At 36.5% G+C, this 20,714-nt stretch overlaps 1 protein-coding gene across 1 annotated transcript in view; it reads right to left on the bottom strand.

Annotated features, from left to right (window-relative positions):
* The window catches only part of PTPRQ (protein tyrosine phosphatase receptor type Q), a 238,186-nt gene that overhangs the window by 63,489 nt on the left and 153,983 nt on the right, over positions 1–20,714 (bottom strand). The window contains exons 28-33 of the mRNA XM_068971658.1: positions 13,897–14,083; positions 10,275–10,519; positions 6,920–6,986; positions 3,647–3,805; positions 2,901–3,123; positions 1,240–1,313 (exon numbers count right to left, since the gene is read on the bottom strand). Of these exons, the coding sequence (XP_068827759.1) occupies positions 1,240–1,313; positions 2,901–3,123; positions 3,647–3,805; positions 6,920–6,986; positions 10,275–10,519; positions 13,897–14,083 (955 nt within the window). The remainder of the gene's footprint in view (positions 1–1,239; positions 1,314–2,900; positions 3,124–3,646; positions 3,806–6,919; positions 6,987–10,274; positions 10,520–13,896; positions 14,084–20,714) is intronic.

Here is a 20,714-nt window from a genome sequence, read left to right as displayed (position 1 = left end):
TTACTCAGAGAAATCCTAGGGAAAGAATTGCTCCCAAGGAAGTATAATTTTTAAATCTTTCATTATAACCTATCAAAAAGAAGCTATTAAGCATTCAGCATTTTTATTAACTATAAAAGGTTAATATATTTACCCATGTTGTTTTATATAAATCTTTCAAGGCAGATAATATCACCATTTTCCAAATAAGGAAACTGAAGGTAATAGAAATTACCACTTGAGAAAATAGAGTCAAGATTTGAATCCAGATCTAAATCCTGCATTTGCAGTTTAATGGTTATAAAATTTGTGCTGGTAGAGCCACTTAATTACTGAATCTGGGCCAGGGTTTCCTCATCTGCAAAATGGAACTAACGTTAGCAACCTAACAGGGTTTCTGAACCTCAGCACATTGATTAGGGGTTAGATAACTCCTTGCTGGAGGGGCCTGCCTACGCCCTGGAGGCGAGGCAGTAGCACCTCTGACCTCTGCACACAGGATGCCACTAGCTCAGCCCCCACACTTAGGACAACCCAACCGAAAATGGCTCCAAGACATTGCCAAATCCCCAGACAGTAAAATCAGTCTGTTGAGAACGACTGCCCTAAATTAAAGGATCGTTGTGAAGAATCCATCAGGTAATACATACCAAGGACCTCCGAGTATGTCTGGCGCAGAATATTTAATGTTAGATATGTTGATGGTGAAGGAGGCGGAGGAGAGAAAAAGAAGTAGCAGTAGGAGGGGGAGGAGGGGGGAGAAGGGGGAGAAAGAGAAAAGGAAGAAATATGCCTGCGTCTGACTGAATGGTACTTATGTTTTACCCAGGCCTGACTGGGCAGATACAATTGAAAAACTCATGGAAGCACTGATCAGACAGAAAACTTAAAAAGACTGATAAGCTTCTAACTTCCAGGATTATTTCAGAAAAATTTCCTTAATCCTTTTTCATTTTTATGAAGTAAAAATGTTTTACATAGAAGATTGCATATGAAAAAACCAAATATTTTCTTAGTGTAATGTCCATACACATCAGCCTAGACTGAATACCATATTGAAATCTATGTCCAAATTTGAATAGATGGAGCCCATCACTTCAAAGAGTATTATAAATACTTTTTCCTTAGTCAACATAATTAACCTTGAAATGACTTTATACTTGAGAACATTCAGTCATGGAATACATTTACTAAGGAACATTACAGCTATGATTAGCATGTTGAGATTATAAATGAAATTAAACTACAAAAATGTCTTACTTAAAGTCTTAACAGGATCAGAGTAATCAGAGTCAGTAAATTGTCCCATGATATTTGTGGCTCTAAATTTAAATCTGTGGAAGAAGAAAAACAATTTACATATGACTTTTTTTCCTATGTATAATTTAAACAAGTAGCTGCGGAAAAATACATTTTTGTTCAGAGAACATGAATTTAAAAAGTATAAACTTAGAAATCTGCCACCATCAGAACAAATAGTATCTTTATGAGTAATTATCCTGGACACAGACCTTTTCAACTTCATCAGAGTGTGACTAAAACTTTGACCAGATTCATGAATAGTCAGCAGTTAATCAGATTAAGTAGATCATCTCCCTCATATATTTGTTTGGATGAAATGACTTAATGTCAGCAAAAGCACAATTTAAACATAACTATTACAGTTCAATCACCTTTGAAAATACCAGTAAGTCAGATTTAGAATGATCATATAAAACTTACCTTGTTCACATGTAAACAAATAATAATGCTTATTAATTCTGAGTGTGCATAGCTATATTTTCACTTTATATGCTTCCATGACATACAACATAGAAAATGGGTGCAAAGAAAATGAGCCTTAAAAATCACTGGATAATTCTGTCACCACAGAGACAACCAAAATTTACCTTATTTTAAAATTATGAACATAGAAGAATTTTAAAATATAACATCAATCTACATTATTAACCTCTGCTGTTCTCAAATTCTTTTGATTTTATGGTTTATATGAAATGTTTTGGTAAAATTATGCAAAATCAATAATTCTTAGATATAAAACTTTATAGTATATCGTATCTATAACTGTTATTGTATGATGATTAATCTCAGGGCATAATTTAGTAACCAAGTAAGTGTTCTTAATAACAGATGATAGGCATTTGGAAAAAAAAATGCTCTAACTTCTCTTTTTAATGTTAAGTTGCCCTAGGATGTTTATGAAGAATTTAATAACGCTTTAACTAGTAGGCAAAAGTGAAACTAGCTGTATTTTTCAAATTTAGTATTAAAAATCATATTTTGGAAATTAAATTTTTTAAAATTATAGTCATGATATAAGTCAACTTAGTAGGAAAAAATAAGCCAAATTTAGCAAAGCATTTAATAGAGCTAAAATATCAACATCTGTTTTTATATTAGAGTGTTATAATCTATACAATACCAAATACTAAAGTGAATATAAATATTTTAATACACCATTTAGATGTTTGATAATATGAAGAGCTGAAGATGATTGTTATGACTGAAGTTAAGGGAGCCACAATTAACTGGAAGACGAGGATAGTGTTTCTAAAGCTGTACATACATCAGCATGCATGGCAGAATGAAGAGAAAGACAAAACATCGCACACTAGTCACATAGCCCTTTACAAGAAGAATTAAATTCTCCTACCTGAGTTCTCCAATTTGCACAATATTCATATTGCCCTTAGTTGCTTATTTCAAACCACAATTACTTATAAGTTTGCCTACTTTCCCTAGAACTGTACTTTTACTGAATGAAAAGACAGTGCCTTGTTGATCTTTATCATGCATCAGGTCACAATATATTATGGATATCCAGTACTTACTGGAAAAAATGAGAGGAGGAGTAGATGGATGGGTTAAAAATGTCAACTAGCTTGCTGTCATGATGCATAGTAAGCATAAACTATACTTACAAGTATTGCTTTTTCGGTTTCAGAGGTCCATTGCAGATTTTGTCTTCATTACCAGGAATCATACACGCATTATCAGCACCTATGATGTAAATTTCTTCATTGCCACTAAATTTTGCCTTTCCCTCTGTACATGGGGGGTTAGGAAAGCCTTCATTTGTAAAATATGGCCTTGGTTTATTAAAATATGCATCATACCACTTTGTTACATTTCCATCATGCTGAGCTATTTTCAGAAAAAAGAAGAATTATTACAAGTCATATCCAAACGTATTTTCACATTTATAAAAGGCGTTTCTATAATTGCATGAGAAAAATCTGGATGCAACATCTTTCACTTTCTGAACCACAAGGGATGATTCAACTGATCTACCAGGATAAGCAGGTAACCCTATCTATCCCATCACACACACTATTGTGGAGAATGACGTCTCAGAGAAAAAGCATTCTTCAGTCAAGAGTAACTTTCCCACCTTCAAAGAAGCTATCAAGACTGCATCCTGCCAAAATCCTACCAGCATACAGAATAAATAAATATTTTAACCACATGTCTTTTAATTTTGACAAACTATTTAGGCATAAATTAATGGTCAGTAAAATTAATGATAATATTGACAATCTACTAAGCTCAAAAGATGTTGTAATAATCAAGAGTCTATCTTATATTGCTAATTTTGAATTGAAATGTCTTTAGCGTTGAGCAGTCCACACTCCACAATTTAACAAGATAACCTGGCATGTGAGGATACCTCCTGCTTCTGCTACAAGCACTTGTACATTTTTGATTGGTCCATGATCATCATTGTAGTAACATATTGGCATTCTGATTGTAATTGTTGTTGAAGTCACAAGAAGTTTTCCTGTGGCATCATAAATAGGGGTTGGTTTGGTTTTTGGTCGTGCTGGAGCTGTAAACATGAAGAAGAACTATCACTAGCTGTTGATTTTTTGTTCTTACAGAAAAGAGAAAATCATTTAAAATTCTCCTTTCATGCAGGTAATTTACAGATAAAGTGATGACAAACGTAAATAACATGAAACATTTTTGTTTGGATACAGCAGATATTTGGCAATTATTACCTCCTAATGATATAATTATATATTTGAGACTTGCCTGAGATAATGGAGCCCAGGTGTGATTTTCAGACATCGGATTCCTCTTCATGTATTAAAGAAATTCAAACTATATATACACATACATATAATTTTCACAAATTATTAAATCATACTAATATTTTAGTGTGTTTTTTTTTCTCTTACTTCCTTTAGCTGGTTCACTAATTTCTGTTCTAGTCACACCAGGAGCTCTGCCCTCCAACCCCACAGTTATCCATCCCAAACAACTAGATGATATCCTTTCATATTTTTATGTTCACATAATCATATAAAAATACATAAAGTCATACGTAATGAATTTTCCTCCCTGATACATTTTAATGGGGCTCTGTTAAGTATTATAATTATACCACATATTGCTTTTTATTACAGTGACTGTATAAATCTTTTCAAGTCAGCAAGTTCTGGGTTAATTCATTCTTCTTAATAACTGTATTATTTGTCACGGTACAACTGCATCACATTTATTCAATCATTCACCGGGTGATAGGAATTCACTTTTCCTTCAGTCTTTGAACATTTGCTTCACTAATCAGCCTTATTAAGTCTTACTCACTGATTCTTTTATTTCTATAGAATATATTCCCAAGTGCAGAATTTCTGGAAGAAAAGGTACATGTACTTTTAACTTGAACACATATTTCCAGAATAATTTCTAAAAGTGTCATGATAATTCACATTTTACCATCAATGCATACAAGTATCTTCAAAACTAATATTTGTAGAGGTTCTGCTTGTTTCATCTTCGAGCTCCTCACACTAGCTGTTTGAGCATCAGTAAGTTGCTTAATCAAACTTCAATTCTCATGAAATCTTTTTAAAAAGCCTCTTAACCATGCCATAAAATTGGCAGTATCATTTCCATTTGATAAATGAGGAAAACAGCCTTAACGCCACATAGCTGTGAAAGGGAAGTATCAAGACATGAACTCAATTCTTTAGCTCACTCCTCTGAGATGTCAGGGTTATGATGATGTTAGATATGCAGGAAGTTTACTGGGGGAAATATTTGTGAAGAATAGGGGAGCAGGGAGCAATAGTAGGTGGCAAGATCACAGTTCTGACGTGTAAATGAGGAGAAGGAAGGAAGAAAGGGTGTGGCAGGAACAGCCTCCAGGTTCAAGGGAGGCCACTGGGGAGCCCCCAAGACAAGGTTTCCAGTTACAGGATCTGTCATTGGACAGTACTGTCCAAACTGATATGACAACTGTTAATCCAGTGTTACTCCATGTCATTAATAAAATTATGCATATTATGAGAGAAAAATTCAAGTTTTTAGACCCCCATCCCTGCTACCAGCACTCGTCCATCTTCTCTAGGTAACTGGTCATGAGTCTCTCTGCTCTATGTCAGGTGTGGGAAGTCAGAACTAATCATCTTTACTGAAGGATGAGCAAAATGTCTGAAATGGGAAGTTTCGCTAAACAAATATGATGCATCTATTGTTACATACTGAATATATGAGTAAGTCTGCCACTGAATAACAAAGAAATACTATTACAGTTATATAAACTACCCAATGGTGAAAAAATAAAATTTATCAGCTTCATCTTACAGTGACTATTTCTTATTTTTAACAAAGCAAGTTTCTAGATACTGTGGGTTTTTCAGATTCTCTCTTAATCCTCACAACATGAGGTAGGAACTAGTATTATCTCTATTACACTGGCTTAGAGGTATTAAGAGTCCCTTGGACTGCAAGGGATCCAACCAGTCCATTCTGAAGGAGATCAGCCCTGGGATTTCTGTGGAAGGAATGATGCTAAAGCTGAAACTCCAGTACTTTGGCCACCTCATGAAAAGAGTTGACTCATTGGAAAAGACTCTGATGCTGGGAGGGATTGGGGGCAGGAGGAGAAGGGGATGACAGAGGATGAGACGGCTGGATGGCATCAATGACTCTCAATGACTCGGACGTGAGTCTGAGTGAACTCCGGGAGTTGGTGATGGACAGGGAGGCCTGGCGTGCTGCGATTCATGGGGTCGCAGAGTCGGACACGACTGAGCGACTGGACTGGACTGAACTGAGACGTGTTAAGAAACTTGTCTAAAGCCAGACAAGGTAGCAAGTGGCCAACCCAGGATTCAACCTCAGTGACGTGACCCTCGACCCGCCTAAAGACGGCATTGAATCACTGTGCTGCGCTGTAGTTACCAAAGGCTGAGAGAAGATGGTTTTCATTTTAGAAAGAGGATCAGGTGGAATTCTACTAAAGCTCAATATATATATTTTTAAAAATCTCTCTGCAGGTTTCACACAGGTTTTTAGAGAAGGGACAAATCCGTGTGCACGTCTCATTCTTGAGAAGGCACCCTGAATAACTGAGTGGCCTTAAGGTCCTCTTAATAATCTTCCGTGGGTTTTGTGGAATTTGGTGAGGGAGGAAGTCTCTAGATTTTTATATATTTTCTATGAAAAAAATCCCTGTCAATGATGAATTGACAGATCTACTTTATAGCCAGAATCATAAAGTTGATTCTATGGTAGTTCAGTAAATACCATTTTATTAACTTAAAAGAATCTGACTTTCAAAAAAAGATCAGTCAGAGAATCTACTTAGAACTAGTCAAAGTCCAGTCATGGGTAACTTAAAGAAAGAGTTTCCTTTTCAATAAAATTTAAAAAACATAAAATACAATTATAAAGTTTGTCTCAGCAAAATTTCAATTTAGCAGAAAACAAATATAGCAGACAGTCTCTGTAATTAACATGGTAATTTGCCTCATGATTTAGGTATTTTAATTACAGCTTTAATAAGCATATATTACTACTTATTACTTAATGTATGCTTACTATATGTATATGCATCATTTAAAAGCTTAGCTACATCCATGACTCTAACACAGAAAATAAATTATAATTACTTTTAAGACAAAAGCATTTCATGGGAAGGCAGCTCATGTACCTTTAATATCCATGGTTATTCTCATTTGAACCTTTGGCCCTGCACCCGCACTATTGATTGCATAAACCTAAAACAAAGAAACATCTTGTTATTATTTTCAAATTATTGCACAGGTGTATATATAAGCAATTATGATTATGTCATTTTAAAATTATTCTATTTTTTAAAAAAACAATTCATATAGTCTATTATATTTTCTTGCACTCAAATTTATATAATATATGGAGGAAGAATGTTAGCAATAAACTAGTTCTTACAACTGATACTACTAAGCCCTGAGAACAAAGGCTCGGCGACCTAAACAGCCCTATTATAGAGACTAAGAAAGATGTGGCTTCTATTTGAACCCGTAGGAGGAAAGAGCAGAAGAGTCACTGTGTCCACACTCTCTCTTCATCTACTCTAACATCTGTTCCTTTTCTCTGTAGCTAGGTAACTCCAGCTTTCTTTAAATCCATATTCAAGACTCTCTTTTTTTCCTTCTGAGATGAAACCCTATTCCCTCAGCCTCCCAGTTTTCCTGTATTAAATCATCCCTCTGAAAGTTGGCCTCTCTGCCCTGCTTCACCCCTGCCCCTAAGTATCTGACGCTATAACCTGCATAACGCAGCATATACACATAAAGCATTTCTGTTTGTATCTGCAGAGGGTGATTTACACAAATGTGAATCCTCTCAATCAGCGTGGTGCTTAGGAAGCTGCAGACACAGGCTCTTCTTTAATTCACTGTATCTCTCTATATATTAATAAAATAATGACTATGTTCTTGCCAATTTCATTATACTAAACACAATTCAGAATGCACCTTTATTGGAATTAATAAATTTGTTTCATACATTAGTGGTCCACCCTATGCACAGTTTAGAAGTATTTTGATTGAATTAAAATAACATATATGATGTGGCAGGTATAGTAAATAAACCAAGCCTATAAAATGTAGCTTAAAAATATATATAAAGGAAATATTTATTGGTGTATGTAAACTTCAAAAAGAAAGTATTTAAAATGAAAAGTGATGCTACAATGTGATTATTTATTTATATTTCTTTACAACCTAACATTTAAGTGGAATAATAAAGCTGGGCAGTGCTTCTCAAGTTGCAGTGAGGAAAGAAGTCACTCACAAACCCTATTAAAGGAAAACCTATCGGTTTTGATTCATTTGGTTAGGACCATGTGAAAGTTACACATTTCTAGTAAATTCTCAGGTGTTGAGGACAGTGAAAACTGCACCTTGCAAATAATCGAAAGATTGATTTTTTCTTTATGAACTAGTGGACTTCCCTTGGTGGTACAGTGAATGACAGGCCACATGCCGGTGCAAGGGACATAGGTTTGATGCCTGGTCTGAGAAGATTCTACATGCCACAGGGCAACTAAGCTATGTGCCACAACTACTGAGCCCGTCCTCTAGAGGCTGTGAGCTGCAGCTACTGAAGCTCACACCCCTAGAGCCTGTGCTCTGCCACGAGAAGCCACTGCAATGAGAAGCCCACACATGGCAACGAAGACCCATTCATAATTTTAAAAATTACGAATTAGTTGTGCTTTATTTCCTATTTTTCTTTTATTTGCGAGAGCCAAAACATTTGTTTCCTACCATCACTATTAATATCCTGTATAGAAATTACTATTCCTATTACTGATTTTTCAGATAAGGAAAAAGAGGCACAGATTTGCAGAAACTGCCCTGAAAGAAACTAGCAGGGCCAGGATTTGAATCTCGGTCAGTTCATTCTCTTAACTACCACCTTCTCTCTAACAGATCTTTTAGAATGGGAGTTCATTTAATGGTATGTGTAACAAGAGTCCTAGCAAGTCAGATTATACAGTGAGTGAGGGAAATAACACAAATTATTAAGGATGGTTTTCTGATATCAAGAGTTTGTTGGAAGATTAGTTACTTGACTATTTAGTTACTTGAGCTACTTAAATGCTTAGGGTGAATTGCAGTTCAGTTCAGTTGCTCATTTGTGTCCAACTCTTTGCGACCCCATGAACCACGGCATGCCTGGCTTCCCTGTCCATCACCAACACCTGGAGTTCACCCAAACCCATGTCCATTGAGTTGGTGATGCCATCCAACCATCTCATCCTCTGTTGTCCCCTTCTCCTCCTGCCCTCAATCTTTCCAGCATTGGGGTCTTTTCAAATGAGTCAGCTCTTCCCATCAGGTGGCCAAAGTATTGGAGTTTTGGCTTTAGCATCAACCTCCCAATGAACATCCAGGACTGATCTCCTTTAGGATGGACTGGTTGGATCTCCCTGCAGTCCAAGGGACTCTCAAGAGTCTTCACCAACACCACAGTTCAAAAGCATCAATTCTTCGGTGCTCAGCCTTCTTCACAGTCCAACTCTCACATCCATACATGACCACTGGAAAAACCATAGCCTTGACTAGACAGACCTTTGTTGGCAAAGTAATGTCTCTACTTTTTAATATCTTGTCTAGGTTGGTTCTTGGAGAAGGCAATGGCAACCCACTCCAGTACTCTTGCCTGGAAAATCCCATGGATAGAGGAGCCTGGTAGGCTGTAGTCCATGGGGTCGCAAAGAGTCGGACACGCCTGAGCAACTTCACTTTCACTTTTCATTTTCATGCATTGAAGAAGGAAATGGCAACCCACTCCAGTATTCTTGCCTGGAGAATCCCAGGGATGGCAGAGCCTGGTGGGCTGCCATCTATGGGGTCGCACAGAGTCGGACATGACTGAAGCAACTTAGCAGCAGCAGCAGCTAGATTGGTTCTATGTTGCTTAATAGATGATTTTCTGAATTATATAGTTCTTTTTGAAAATTCCAAGACATGCTATAAAAATCGTGAAAGGGTGAAACAAATTGTATGTGTATTATGTCTATGTGTATGTATATGAACTCACATATATATTTACTTTCCAAAATGGATAATTTAGAATTAAGATATAAAATGCTTTTAGTAATAGTTGTGTGAAATACATGTGAATTTCAATCATACAAATAGTTATTTCTGCCCTTTGCCTTTGCTATTTCCTTTTCCATTTTCCATTTATAATCACACAGAAACAGTCTTCCTTTAGGCAGAACTATCTATATATCACTGCTCTTTAACTTTTAGTGTGGATTTTCTTTATGCTTTATTTTTGATTTCCACTATAATTGTGCAAACTTTTCTGTTATTTACATATTTTCACATGACTTGCTATATTAAAATAGGAAATCAGCAATTCTGTTTCCCCAGATCTTTTTCACTTGGCATGTCTTTAAGCAATTCCACCAAGAGAAATGCAGTATTACATAAGCTGCAGTATTTTTGAATGCTGAGTGTTTCTATCAACTTTGTAAAACAGATGAATAATTAAAAACTGTGTATACTTACACTGATGTTGTATGTATGTCCACCTTTGAGCCCTTCTAACATTGCAATGACAGATGTGTCCGTTTTCTGGATGATACTGAGGTTGTGAATCTGGACAGCAGTAGGATCATCTTCTCTGTAAACCAAAGCTTGATATACTTGGATATTTCCATTTGGTTGAGAAGGAGGAAGAAATGTTAACTGAAATTTTGTAACTTCATCTGGTATCTTCTGAAATGTCATGTTGTTAGGTGGATCCTTAGGGACTAAAAGTATTTAGCAGTTAAAATTATTTAAAAATTTGTGTTCATTTTGACCTCCATATAAAACTGATTTGCTTCAAATTTTTCTCAAATTTCTCTTTACAAAGAGTATTACACAAATCATTTAATTATGAAAAGCAAAATGGCGGGTTCATTATAGAATCATTGACATTTATAGATCCCAGAAACCGTAACAGTGATCTAGTTTATTTGCTTATATATTTAGCCTTTTATATGTATGTGTCTTACACAGAAAGAACTTCTATGACCCTCTGAACTTAAAAATAATGTAGACTCACAGGAAGTTGCAAAAATCGTACATTCAGTTCCTTGTAACCTTCCCCTAGCTTTTCCCAGTGGTGACATCTTATATAACTGTAGTTAAATATCAAACCTGGGAACAGAACTGACACAGTCATATTAACTTGACTATAGGTCTTATTCAATTTTCACCATTTTTCATGCTTTCCTGTATTTTTGTATGGTTCTATGCAATTTAATTCCATGTATAGACTCCTGTAACCATCACCAGAAACAAGATACAAAAGTCTTCCATCACCATAAAGAAAAGTCCTCTTGCTCTCCCCTTATATTTGCACTTCATGACTCCTTGACACTGGTCAGTCTCCATCTCCATAGTTTTATTAGTTGCAAAAGACAACAGCACAATGACGTTGAGATCCAGAGCTGCTGTGTATATCAACAGTTTATTCTGTCTTTACTGCTGAGTAGTGTTCCACTGTACTAGAATTTGTTTAATCATAAAAACATTTGGGTTGTTTCCAGTTATTTTGTCGTTATTCCTAATAAGCCTGTTAACATTCATATAAAGATATTTGTATGAACATTAAGTTTTCAATTGTCTGTGATAATTGCCTAAGATTGTAATTTGTGGATCTATGGTGAGCGCATGTTCAGTTTTATAGATTACCAAAATATTTTTCCATTGTATCAATAGTTATGTATGAGAGATCCAGTCTTTTTGGAGTTTTTCCAGCATTTGGTATTATTACTATTTTAAAAATTATTTTTTCTGTTCTAGTAGATGCATAGTGATGTATCATTGTGGTTTTAATTTACCTTTTCTTAACAGATAATAGTGCTGAGAAAACATATCTTGAGTTTATTTGCCAATCATATTTCCTCTCTTGTGAAATATCAGTTCCTATTCTTTGTCAGTTTTCTTATTTTTTTGGCCATGTGACATGTGGGGCCTTAGTTCCCTGACCAGGGATTGAACCCATGCACCCTGCGCTGGCAGCTTGGAGTCCTAATTACTGATCTGCCAGGGAAGTCCCCTCTGCAATTTTCTAATTGGATTCTTTGTAAGTGTTGAATTTTAATATTTCTTTATATATTCTAGATATTCCTGTTTATTTTTGATAAATAAAAGTTGCCCTAACATATAACTAGCCAAATATCAATAAATTATTATGAAAGATAACACAGGACAAAATTATTTCATAAATGTGAGAACTAGTTCTTGTCAAACTATATAATCAGTATTTTTTAAAATAAATTTAATGGTTACATGAACATATTTAATCACATTGAAATGTATATATTCTTCCATTCTAGGTAACAAATTTCCATGAAGAAGGCTGTTCATATTTATGTATGAATAGCTCATATATTCATATACACTTGTAGAGATATCTAGAGATAGTTCCCTATGGCAAGCAAAACATAAGTAAATAACAGAAAAAAAAAGAGAAGCAGATAAATATGTTATTGGACAAATATCACAATGTGAAGAAATGTATAGCTGATATAAAAGTTAGATTGGTTCAACACACATTTTCACAATTGCTATTATACATTTTTATGATATATAAGAATATATATATTTCTTTTTATGAGAGATGATTCCCTAAAATTAGGATCAGCTTTAAAGTTGAATATGTGAAAAAATTACCTGAGTGTTAGAAAGAACTTCCTACCCTCCAGATATCTTTGTTTTCATATCTAAAATCTACTCTTAGAGGTTTAGTAAAGTTTTATTAAACTACAATATCCTTGGAAATGGTGTCACATTAAGATTGTTGATCAAAGTTTTATGGTATGAACACGAACAAGTTTAGCAGCAACTTTTCTCACAGATGGGCAGGATGAGGGAGAAGTGCAAAAAGTTAAACGAATACCTGAACGATACCTGGCCACTAAATGGAAGCAAGTACAATTTTATGGTGCTGAGGATAAGATGCACCTTTCAATTTAGAACTGTAAGTTTATAGATAATAGAGTATACAGTATAATGAAAAGACTAATTTTTTTTTTACCTCCTATACTTACCTTACAGATAGCAACAAATAAACTATAGCAACACATCCTTCATGTGCTCTTTCCAGAGATATATCTGCTGGCAAAGAACATCAGGAGTCTGAAGGAGGATGGGGCAAGCGAGTTCTGGGAAGTTGACTTTCCATGGTAATTTCTCCCAGGTTACAATCTTACTATCCACTCAGACCCTGTTCATACCAACTTGAGGCAATCTGTATGGATTCTGACATTTGTCCTTAGATTATATAATAAAACATGCCACTTGACTAAATGAAGAGAAAAGATATGGTAAACATAGCTGGGGGGTTAATTGGCTCCTCTGTCCATAGGATCCTCCAGGCAAGAATACTGGAGTAGGTTGCCATGCCCTCCTCCAGGGGATCTTCCCGACCCAGGGATTAAACCGAACCCATGTCTGTATGTCTCCTGCATTGGCAAGCATATTCGTGGCACCTGGAAAGCCCAGATAATTTAATAATAGAGTGGTGGTGGTTTAGTTGCTAAGTCGTGTCTGACTCTTGTGACCCCATGGACAGTAGCCTGCCAGCCTCCTCTGTCCTTGGGATTCTCCAGGCAAGAATACTGGAATGGGTTGCCATTTCCTTCTCCAGGGGATCTTCCCAACCCACAAATTGAACCTGGGTCTCCTGCATTGCAGGCAGATTCTTTACCGGCTGAGCCCTCGATAATAGAGTATCATTATTTTAATGTACATTTAAACCATGGGACATAAATAATTAAAATGGAATTTAAGGTGAAGCTTTATTGACTATAAATAATTGGAAAAATCATCTCTTAGGCAAGGTTGTCCAACTTTTAAAATACTTAGTGTTGAAATAAACACAGAAAATACATTTAGATACCTTAATATGAACTAATTTATTTTTGTATTTACAAGTATTGACTATGCTACATAATTCTATTTTGCCTCAAAAATACAAATAGAAAGCTTCACTTTTGTCAGTCCCAGTGAGTCATTGAATTTTATGCTTATATGCTTAAAATTTTCTTGTAACATATAGGCTTTGTAGGGTAGAGTGTGAGAAACTGTAAGAAAGACACTTAGTCAATTTTTAGCAATGATGAAAAATAGACCTTACCTGATTCTAAAGTGGTAACAATTATTTCAGCACTTGACTTTCCGTCCACATATGCAGCAGTGATATTTCCAGTGAATGCAGTGATCACCACAGAATATCTTGTGAAGATTTCCAAATCTTTAACTTCTATGGTTTTATTTTCTTCATTTGACTTGATTAAGGAAATATTAAATTCATCACTATCTACCTAGAGGGGGAAAAAAAAATAGCTACCAGAGAAAGCAGCACTTGAGTTACAAATCACTAAAACATATTAATAGAAAGCTACAAGTGGTATATCTTTCTAGGCAAGATTTAAAATTTCTTTTATTTACAGTCAGATGGTCCTGGGAAATCCAAAGTGCTACTTTATGAGTCTACTAACTAGCAGTTATTTCAACAGTTGAAAGTAAAAGAAAAAAATCAACCACAATAATCAGAAAAAGCAAAAACCATCTCTGTAGTCAATGAAACTTCTACTCAAGTGTTTTACAGAGGAATGAATATAGGTTGGTACATAGTCATCAAGGGTTCAGATCCCAACCTGGTCACTTAGTAACTTCCACAGCATTCGATAAGTCATTTATGCTCTAACTTTCTACGTATGTAAGATCAGGGTGATAATATCTAAATAATTATAGCATTTTGATGATTTAGAAAAAAACAGATCTGAAGTAGTTAGCAAAGAAATTTGTGTTGTTGTTGTTGTTGTTGTTTTTTATCATGACCCACAAAGTGAAACACATTTGGCAACATAATGTCCATACACATTCAGGATGTATGTGTGTGAATCTGTATTCTTCATAACTGCAAACCGCTTTTCAGAAAGACAACTTCTAAAATGCTCTTTGATATTTTCTGCTCTTTTAAATCTTATTCTGATTCATTTTTAAAATGCTGGTCATACTGAAGTTTGGAAAACTGATCTAGCACCATGCATGGTACTGAATAAGGAATCAATTAATGTAGATGCAATTATTAAACGTGTACAAATGAGTGTGCTTGGGTATAATAAATACAGTTGTACTATTTATTGAAACAGTCTGTTTTTGATGGAGAATCTGGCTTACTCACTGTAGGGACTAAACATAGCTAACATTTCTAGCACTAAATAGGACTTTTCCTAGATGAACAGAAAATTCAAAATCCTCTTATGCCTGCTTCTATCAGGTACTTGACTTGAAACACTTAAAAATAAGCTGGATACACTGTCCTCACTAACAAGTTCATTTTCAACTTGAACCTTTCTTATAACTTTGAAAGATGTATTTTTGTTCAGTATGTTCTTCAAATGCTCTTCTCTAAGTTTAACTGAAAAAGATGTTGCTATGAGAAGCACAGAAAAAGCAGATACAATAACAGTATTGAAAAAAAAAACTCAAACAGATCAAACCATCTTGAGAGAGAGCAGTGGGGGAAGATACTCTAACCTAAGGTGGCAGAAAAACAGGTCAGCGTAGGAATCCAACTGATAGCTTCATGTAATTCTGGTAGAAAGTGTGTGTTTAATTGGTTGTCAACATTTAAATATCACATACAAATCAGGCTTTTTAAAGTTCCCCTAAGACTAGACTTAAATGTATGCTGGCTAACAATTATCTAAGACTAGACTTAAATGTATGCTGGCTAACAATTATCTAAAAATGTATGCTGGCTAACAATTAATTCTTATAACGGGGTAGGGGTCTTCAACTCATCACTGCCCATCACTTAGCTTCATGTTGAGTGCTCTTCATGTTCCTTAGCTGACTACTAGAGCTATTTCAACTCTGGTTTTATAGAGTTGAGCTGAATTTCTCAAGATTCCATAGCTGCTTGGTAACTGCGATAGGATTTGATTCCAGGTCTTTGAAGAGTTCAGACCTCTCTACACTACTACAAGGTCATGAGACCTGATCTTATAAAGTAAAATTAAATTATTCTAATGCCTTGATTAAAAAATGGGTAACAGATTGCAGTTAGTAAAGTAGGAAATAAAATGCATGTGATGTACCATATCTTATAAAATATATAGTAAAATTCCAAAAGAATGCCGTGCCCTCAAAAAACAGCATGTACAAAAATTCATTTTCTGTCTTTACTAAGCCTACTAAATTTAACCTTCTCTGTACAGTCTCCTCTATATATTATGTACTCTATAACAGAAACTTTAATTACTCTGTAACATTATATTCCAAAAAGACTGGATACCTCATACTCTATAATTTATATTCTGGTGTTCTAGACTGTGAGTTACTTGGAAGCAGGACTTTACATTTTCCATCTTTGTCTTGGTACAAAGAAGCTACTAAGTATTTGGTAAGTTAAAAATAAAAGGAACATAAAACTCTTAGAGGAAAACACAGGCAGAATAATATTCTATGACATAAATCACAGCAACACCCTCTATGAGGCACCTCCTAGAGTAATGGAAATAAAAACAAAAATAAACAAGTGGGACCTAATTACACTTACAAGCTTTTGCACAACAAAGGAAACTATAAAAAGGATAAAAAGACAACCCTCAGAATGGGAGAAAATAATAGCAAATGAAACAACTGACAAAGGATTAATTCCCAAAATATACAAACAGCTCATACAAGTCAATACCAGAAAAACAAACAACTCAATCAAAAAGTGGGAAAAAGGCCTAAACAGACATTTCTCCAAAGAAGACATACAGATGGCTAACAAACACATGAAAAGATGCTCAACATGGCTCATTATTAGACAAATGCAAATCTAAACTACAGTGAGATATCACCTCACACTGGTCAGAATGGCCATCATCAAAAAGTCTACAAACAATAAATGCTGCAGTGGGTGTGGAGAAAAAGGAACCCTCTTGCACTGTTGGTGGGAATGTAAATTGATACAGCCAGTATGGAAGATGGTATGGAGATTCCTTAAAAAACTAGGAATAAAACCACCATGTGACCCAGCAATCCCACGCCTAGGCATATACCCTGAAGAAACCAAAATTGAAAAAGATACGTGTACTCCAGTGTTCATTGCAGCACAATTTACAATAGCTAGAACATGGAAACAGCCTAGATGTCCACCGACAGATGAATGGATAAAGGAGCTGTGGTACATATACACAATGGAATATTACTGAGCCATAAATGGAATGCATTTGAGTCAGTTCTAATGAGGTGGATGAACCTAGAGCCCATTATACAGAGTGAAGTAAGTCAGAAAGAGAAAAACAAATACCATCTACTAATGCATATATATGGAGTCTAGAAAGATGGTATTGATGAAATTATTTGCAGGGCAGCAATGGAGACACATTCTGTCAGAACTCTCCACCATGACCCATCTGTCTTGGGTGGCCCCACACGGCATGGCTTAGTTTCATTGAGGTCTGACAGAATGTGGTCCACTGGAGAAGGGAATGGCAAACCACTTCAGTATTCTTGCCTTGAGAACCCCATGAACAGTATGAAAAGGCAAAATGATAGGATACTGAAAAAGGAACTCCCCAGGTCAGTAGGTGTCCAATATGCTACTGGAGGTCAGTGGAGAAATAACTCCAGAAAGAATGAAGGGATGGAGCCAAAGCAAAGACAACACCCAGTTGTGGATGTGACTGGTGACAGAAGCAAGGTCCAATGCTGTAAAGAGCTATATTGCATAGGAACCTGGAATGTTAGGTCCATGAATCAAGGCAAATTGGAAGTGCTCAAACAGGAGATGGCAAGAGTGAACATCAACATTCTAGGAATCAGCGAACTAAGATGGACTGGAATGGGTGAATTTAACTCAGATGACCATTATATGTACTACTGTGGGCAAGAATCCCTTAGAAGAAATGGAGTAGCCATCACGGTCAACAAAGGAGTCCAAAATGCAGTACTTGGATGCAATCTCAAAAACGACAGAATGATCCAAGGCAAGCCATTCAATATCACGGTAATCCAAGTCTATGCCCTGACCAGTAATGCTGAAGAAGCTGAAGACTTCTATGAAGACCTACAAGACATTCTAGAACTAATACTCCAAAACAATGTTCCTTTCATTATAGGAGACTAGAATGCAAAAGTAGGAAGTCAACAAACACGTGGAGTAACAGGCAAATTTGGCCTTGGAGTACAAAATGAAGCAGGGCAAAGGCTAATAGAGTTCTGCCAAGAGAATGCACTGGTCAGAGCAAACACCCTCTTCCAACAACACAAGAGAAGACTGCAAATGGACATCACCAGATGGTTGACACTGAAATCAGACTGATTATATTCTTTGCAGCCAAAGATGGAGAAGCTCTATAGAGTCAGCAAAAACAAGACTGGGAGCTGACTGTGGCTCAGATCATGAACTCCTTATTGCCAAATTCAGACTGAAATTGAAGAAAGTGGAGAAAACCACTAGACCGTTCATGTATGACCTAAATCAAATCCCTTATGACTATACAGTGGAAGTGAGAAATAGATTTAGGGACTAGATCTGATAAGTGCCTGATGAATTATGGATGGAGGTTCATGACATTGTACAGGAGACAGGGATCAAGAACATCCCCATGGAAATGAAATGCAAAAAAGCAAAATGGCTGTCTGGGGAGGCCTTACAAACAGCTGTGAAAAGAAGGGAAGCAAAAAGCAGAGGAGAAAAAGAAAGATATAAGCATCTGAATGCAGAGTTCCAAAGAATAGCAAGGAGAGATAAGAAAGCCTTCCTCAGCGATCAATGCAAAGAAATAGAGGAAAACAACAGAATGGGAAAGACTAGAGATTTCTTCAGGAAAATGAGAGATATCAAGGGAACATTTCATGCAAAGATGGGCTCAATAAAGGACATAAATGGTATGGACCTAACAGAAGCAGAAGATATTAAGAAGAGGTGGCAAGAATACACAGAAGACCTGTACAAAAAAGATCTTCATGACCTAGATAATAATGATGGTGTGATCACTCACCTAGAGCCAGACATCCTGAAATGAAGTCAAGTGGGCCTTAGGAAGCATCGCTAAGAACAAAGCTAGTGGAGGTGATGGAATTCCAGTTGAGCTATTTCAAATCCTGAAAGATGATGCTGTGAAAGTGCTGCACTCAATATGCCAGCAAATTTGGAAAACTCAGCAGTGGCCACAGGACTGGAAAAGGTCAGTTTTCATTCCATCCCAAAGAAAGGCAATGCCAAAAAATGCTCAGACAAACTGCACAATTGCACTCATCTCACATGCTAGTAAAGTAATGCTCAAAATTCTCCAAGCCAGGCTTCAGCAATATGTGAACTGTGAAACTCCAGATGTTCAAGCTGGTTTTAGAAAAGGCAGAGGAACCAGAGATCAAATTGCCAACATCCGCTGGATCTTCAAAAAAGCAAGAGAGCTCCAGAAAAACATCTATTTCTGCTTTATTGACTATGGCAAAGCCTTTGACTGTGTGGATCACAATACACTGTGGAAAATTCTGAAAGAGATGGGAATACCAGACCACCTGACCTGCCTCTTAAGAAATCTGTATGCAGGTCAGGAAGCAACAGTTAGAACTGGACATGGAACAACAGACTGGTTCCAAATAGGAAAAGGAGTACGTCAAGGCTGTATGTTGTCACCCTGCTTATTTAACTTCTATGCAGAGTACATCATGTAAAACGCTGGGGTGGAGGAAGCACAAGCTGGAATCAAGATTGAAGAGAAATATCAATAACCTCAAATATGCAGATGATACCACCATTATGCCAGAAAGTGAAGAACTAAAGAGCCTCTTGATGAAAGTGAAAGAGGAGAGTGAAAAAGTTGGCTTAAAGCTCAACTTTCAGAAAACGAAGATCATGGCATCTAGTCACATCACTTCATGGGAAATAGATGGGGCAACAGTGGCTGACTTTATTTTTTGTGGCTCCAAAATCACTGCAGATGGTGACTGCAGCCATGAAATTAAAAGATGCTTACTCCTTGGAAGGAAAGTTATGACCAACCTAGACAGTGTATTAAAAAGCAGAGACATTACTTTGCCAACAAAGGTCTGTCTAGGCTATGGTTTTTCCGGTGGCCATGTGTGGATGTGAGAGTTGGAATATAAAGAAAGCTGAGCACCAAAGAATTGATGCTTTTGAACTGTGGTGTTGGAGAAGACTCTTGAGAGTCCCTTGGACTGCAAGGAGATCCAACCAATCCATCCTAAAGGAGATCAGTCCTGGGTTTTCACTGGACGGACTGATGTTGAAGCTGAAACTCCAATACTTTGGCAACCTGATGTGAAGAGCTGACTCATTGGAAAAGACTCTGATGCTGGGAAAGATTGAAGGCAGGAGAGGAAGTGGATGACAGAGGATGAGATGGTTGGATGGCATCACCGACTCAATGGACATGGGTTTGGGTGAACTCTGGGAGTTGGTGATGGACAGAGAGGTCTGGTGTGCTGCGATTCATGGGGTCCAAAGAGTCGGACATGACTGAGCGACTGAAATGAACTGAATGGAGACACAGACATTGAGAACAGACTTTTGGACTTTGGGGAGGAAGGAGAGGGTGGGATGTATGGAGATAGTAACATGGAAGATTACATTACCATATGTAAAATGAACAGTCAATGGGAATTTGCTGTATGACTCAGGGAACTGAAAAGGGGCTCTGTAAAAACCGAAACCTAGAGGGGTGGGATGGGAAGGGAGATGGGAGGGAGGTTCGTGAGGGAGGGGATATATGTATACCCATGGCTGATTCATGTAGCTGTTTGGCAGAAAACAACACAATTCTGTAAAGCAATTATCTCTGAATTAAATAATAAATTTAAAAGGAACAACAAAAGGCCAGAAAATGCAGTTCCCAGTAGAATCATCCAGGGTGATATCTGAGCCCATATATCTTTATTGTGCTGTGCTTAGTGACTCAGTTGTGTCTGACTCTTTGCGACCCC

Source organism: Capricornis sumatraensis, chromosome 4 (assembly GCF_032405125.1).
Source record: "Capricornis sumatraensis isolate serow.1 chromosome 4, serow.2, whole genome shotgun sequence".
NCBI lineage: Eukaryota > Metazoa > Chordata > Mammalia > Artiodactyla > Bovidae > Capricornis > Capricornis sumatraensis.
Note: the sequence above shows the minus strand (reverse complement) of the source record. Positions and strands in the feature narration are given on the sequence as shown.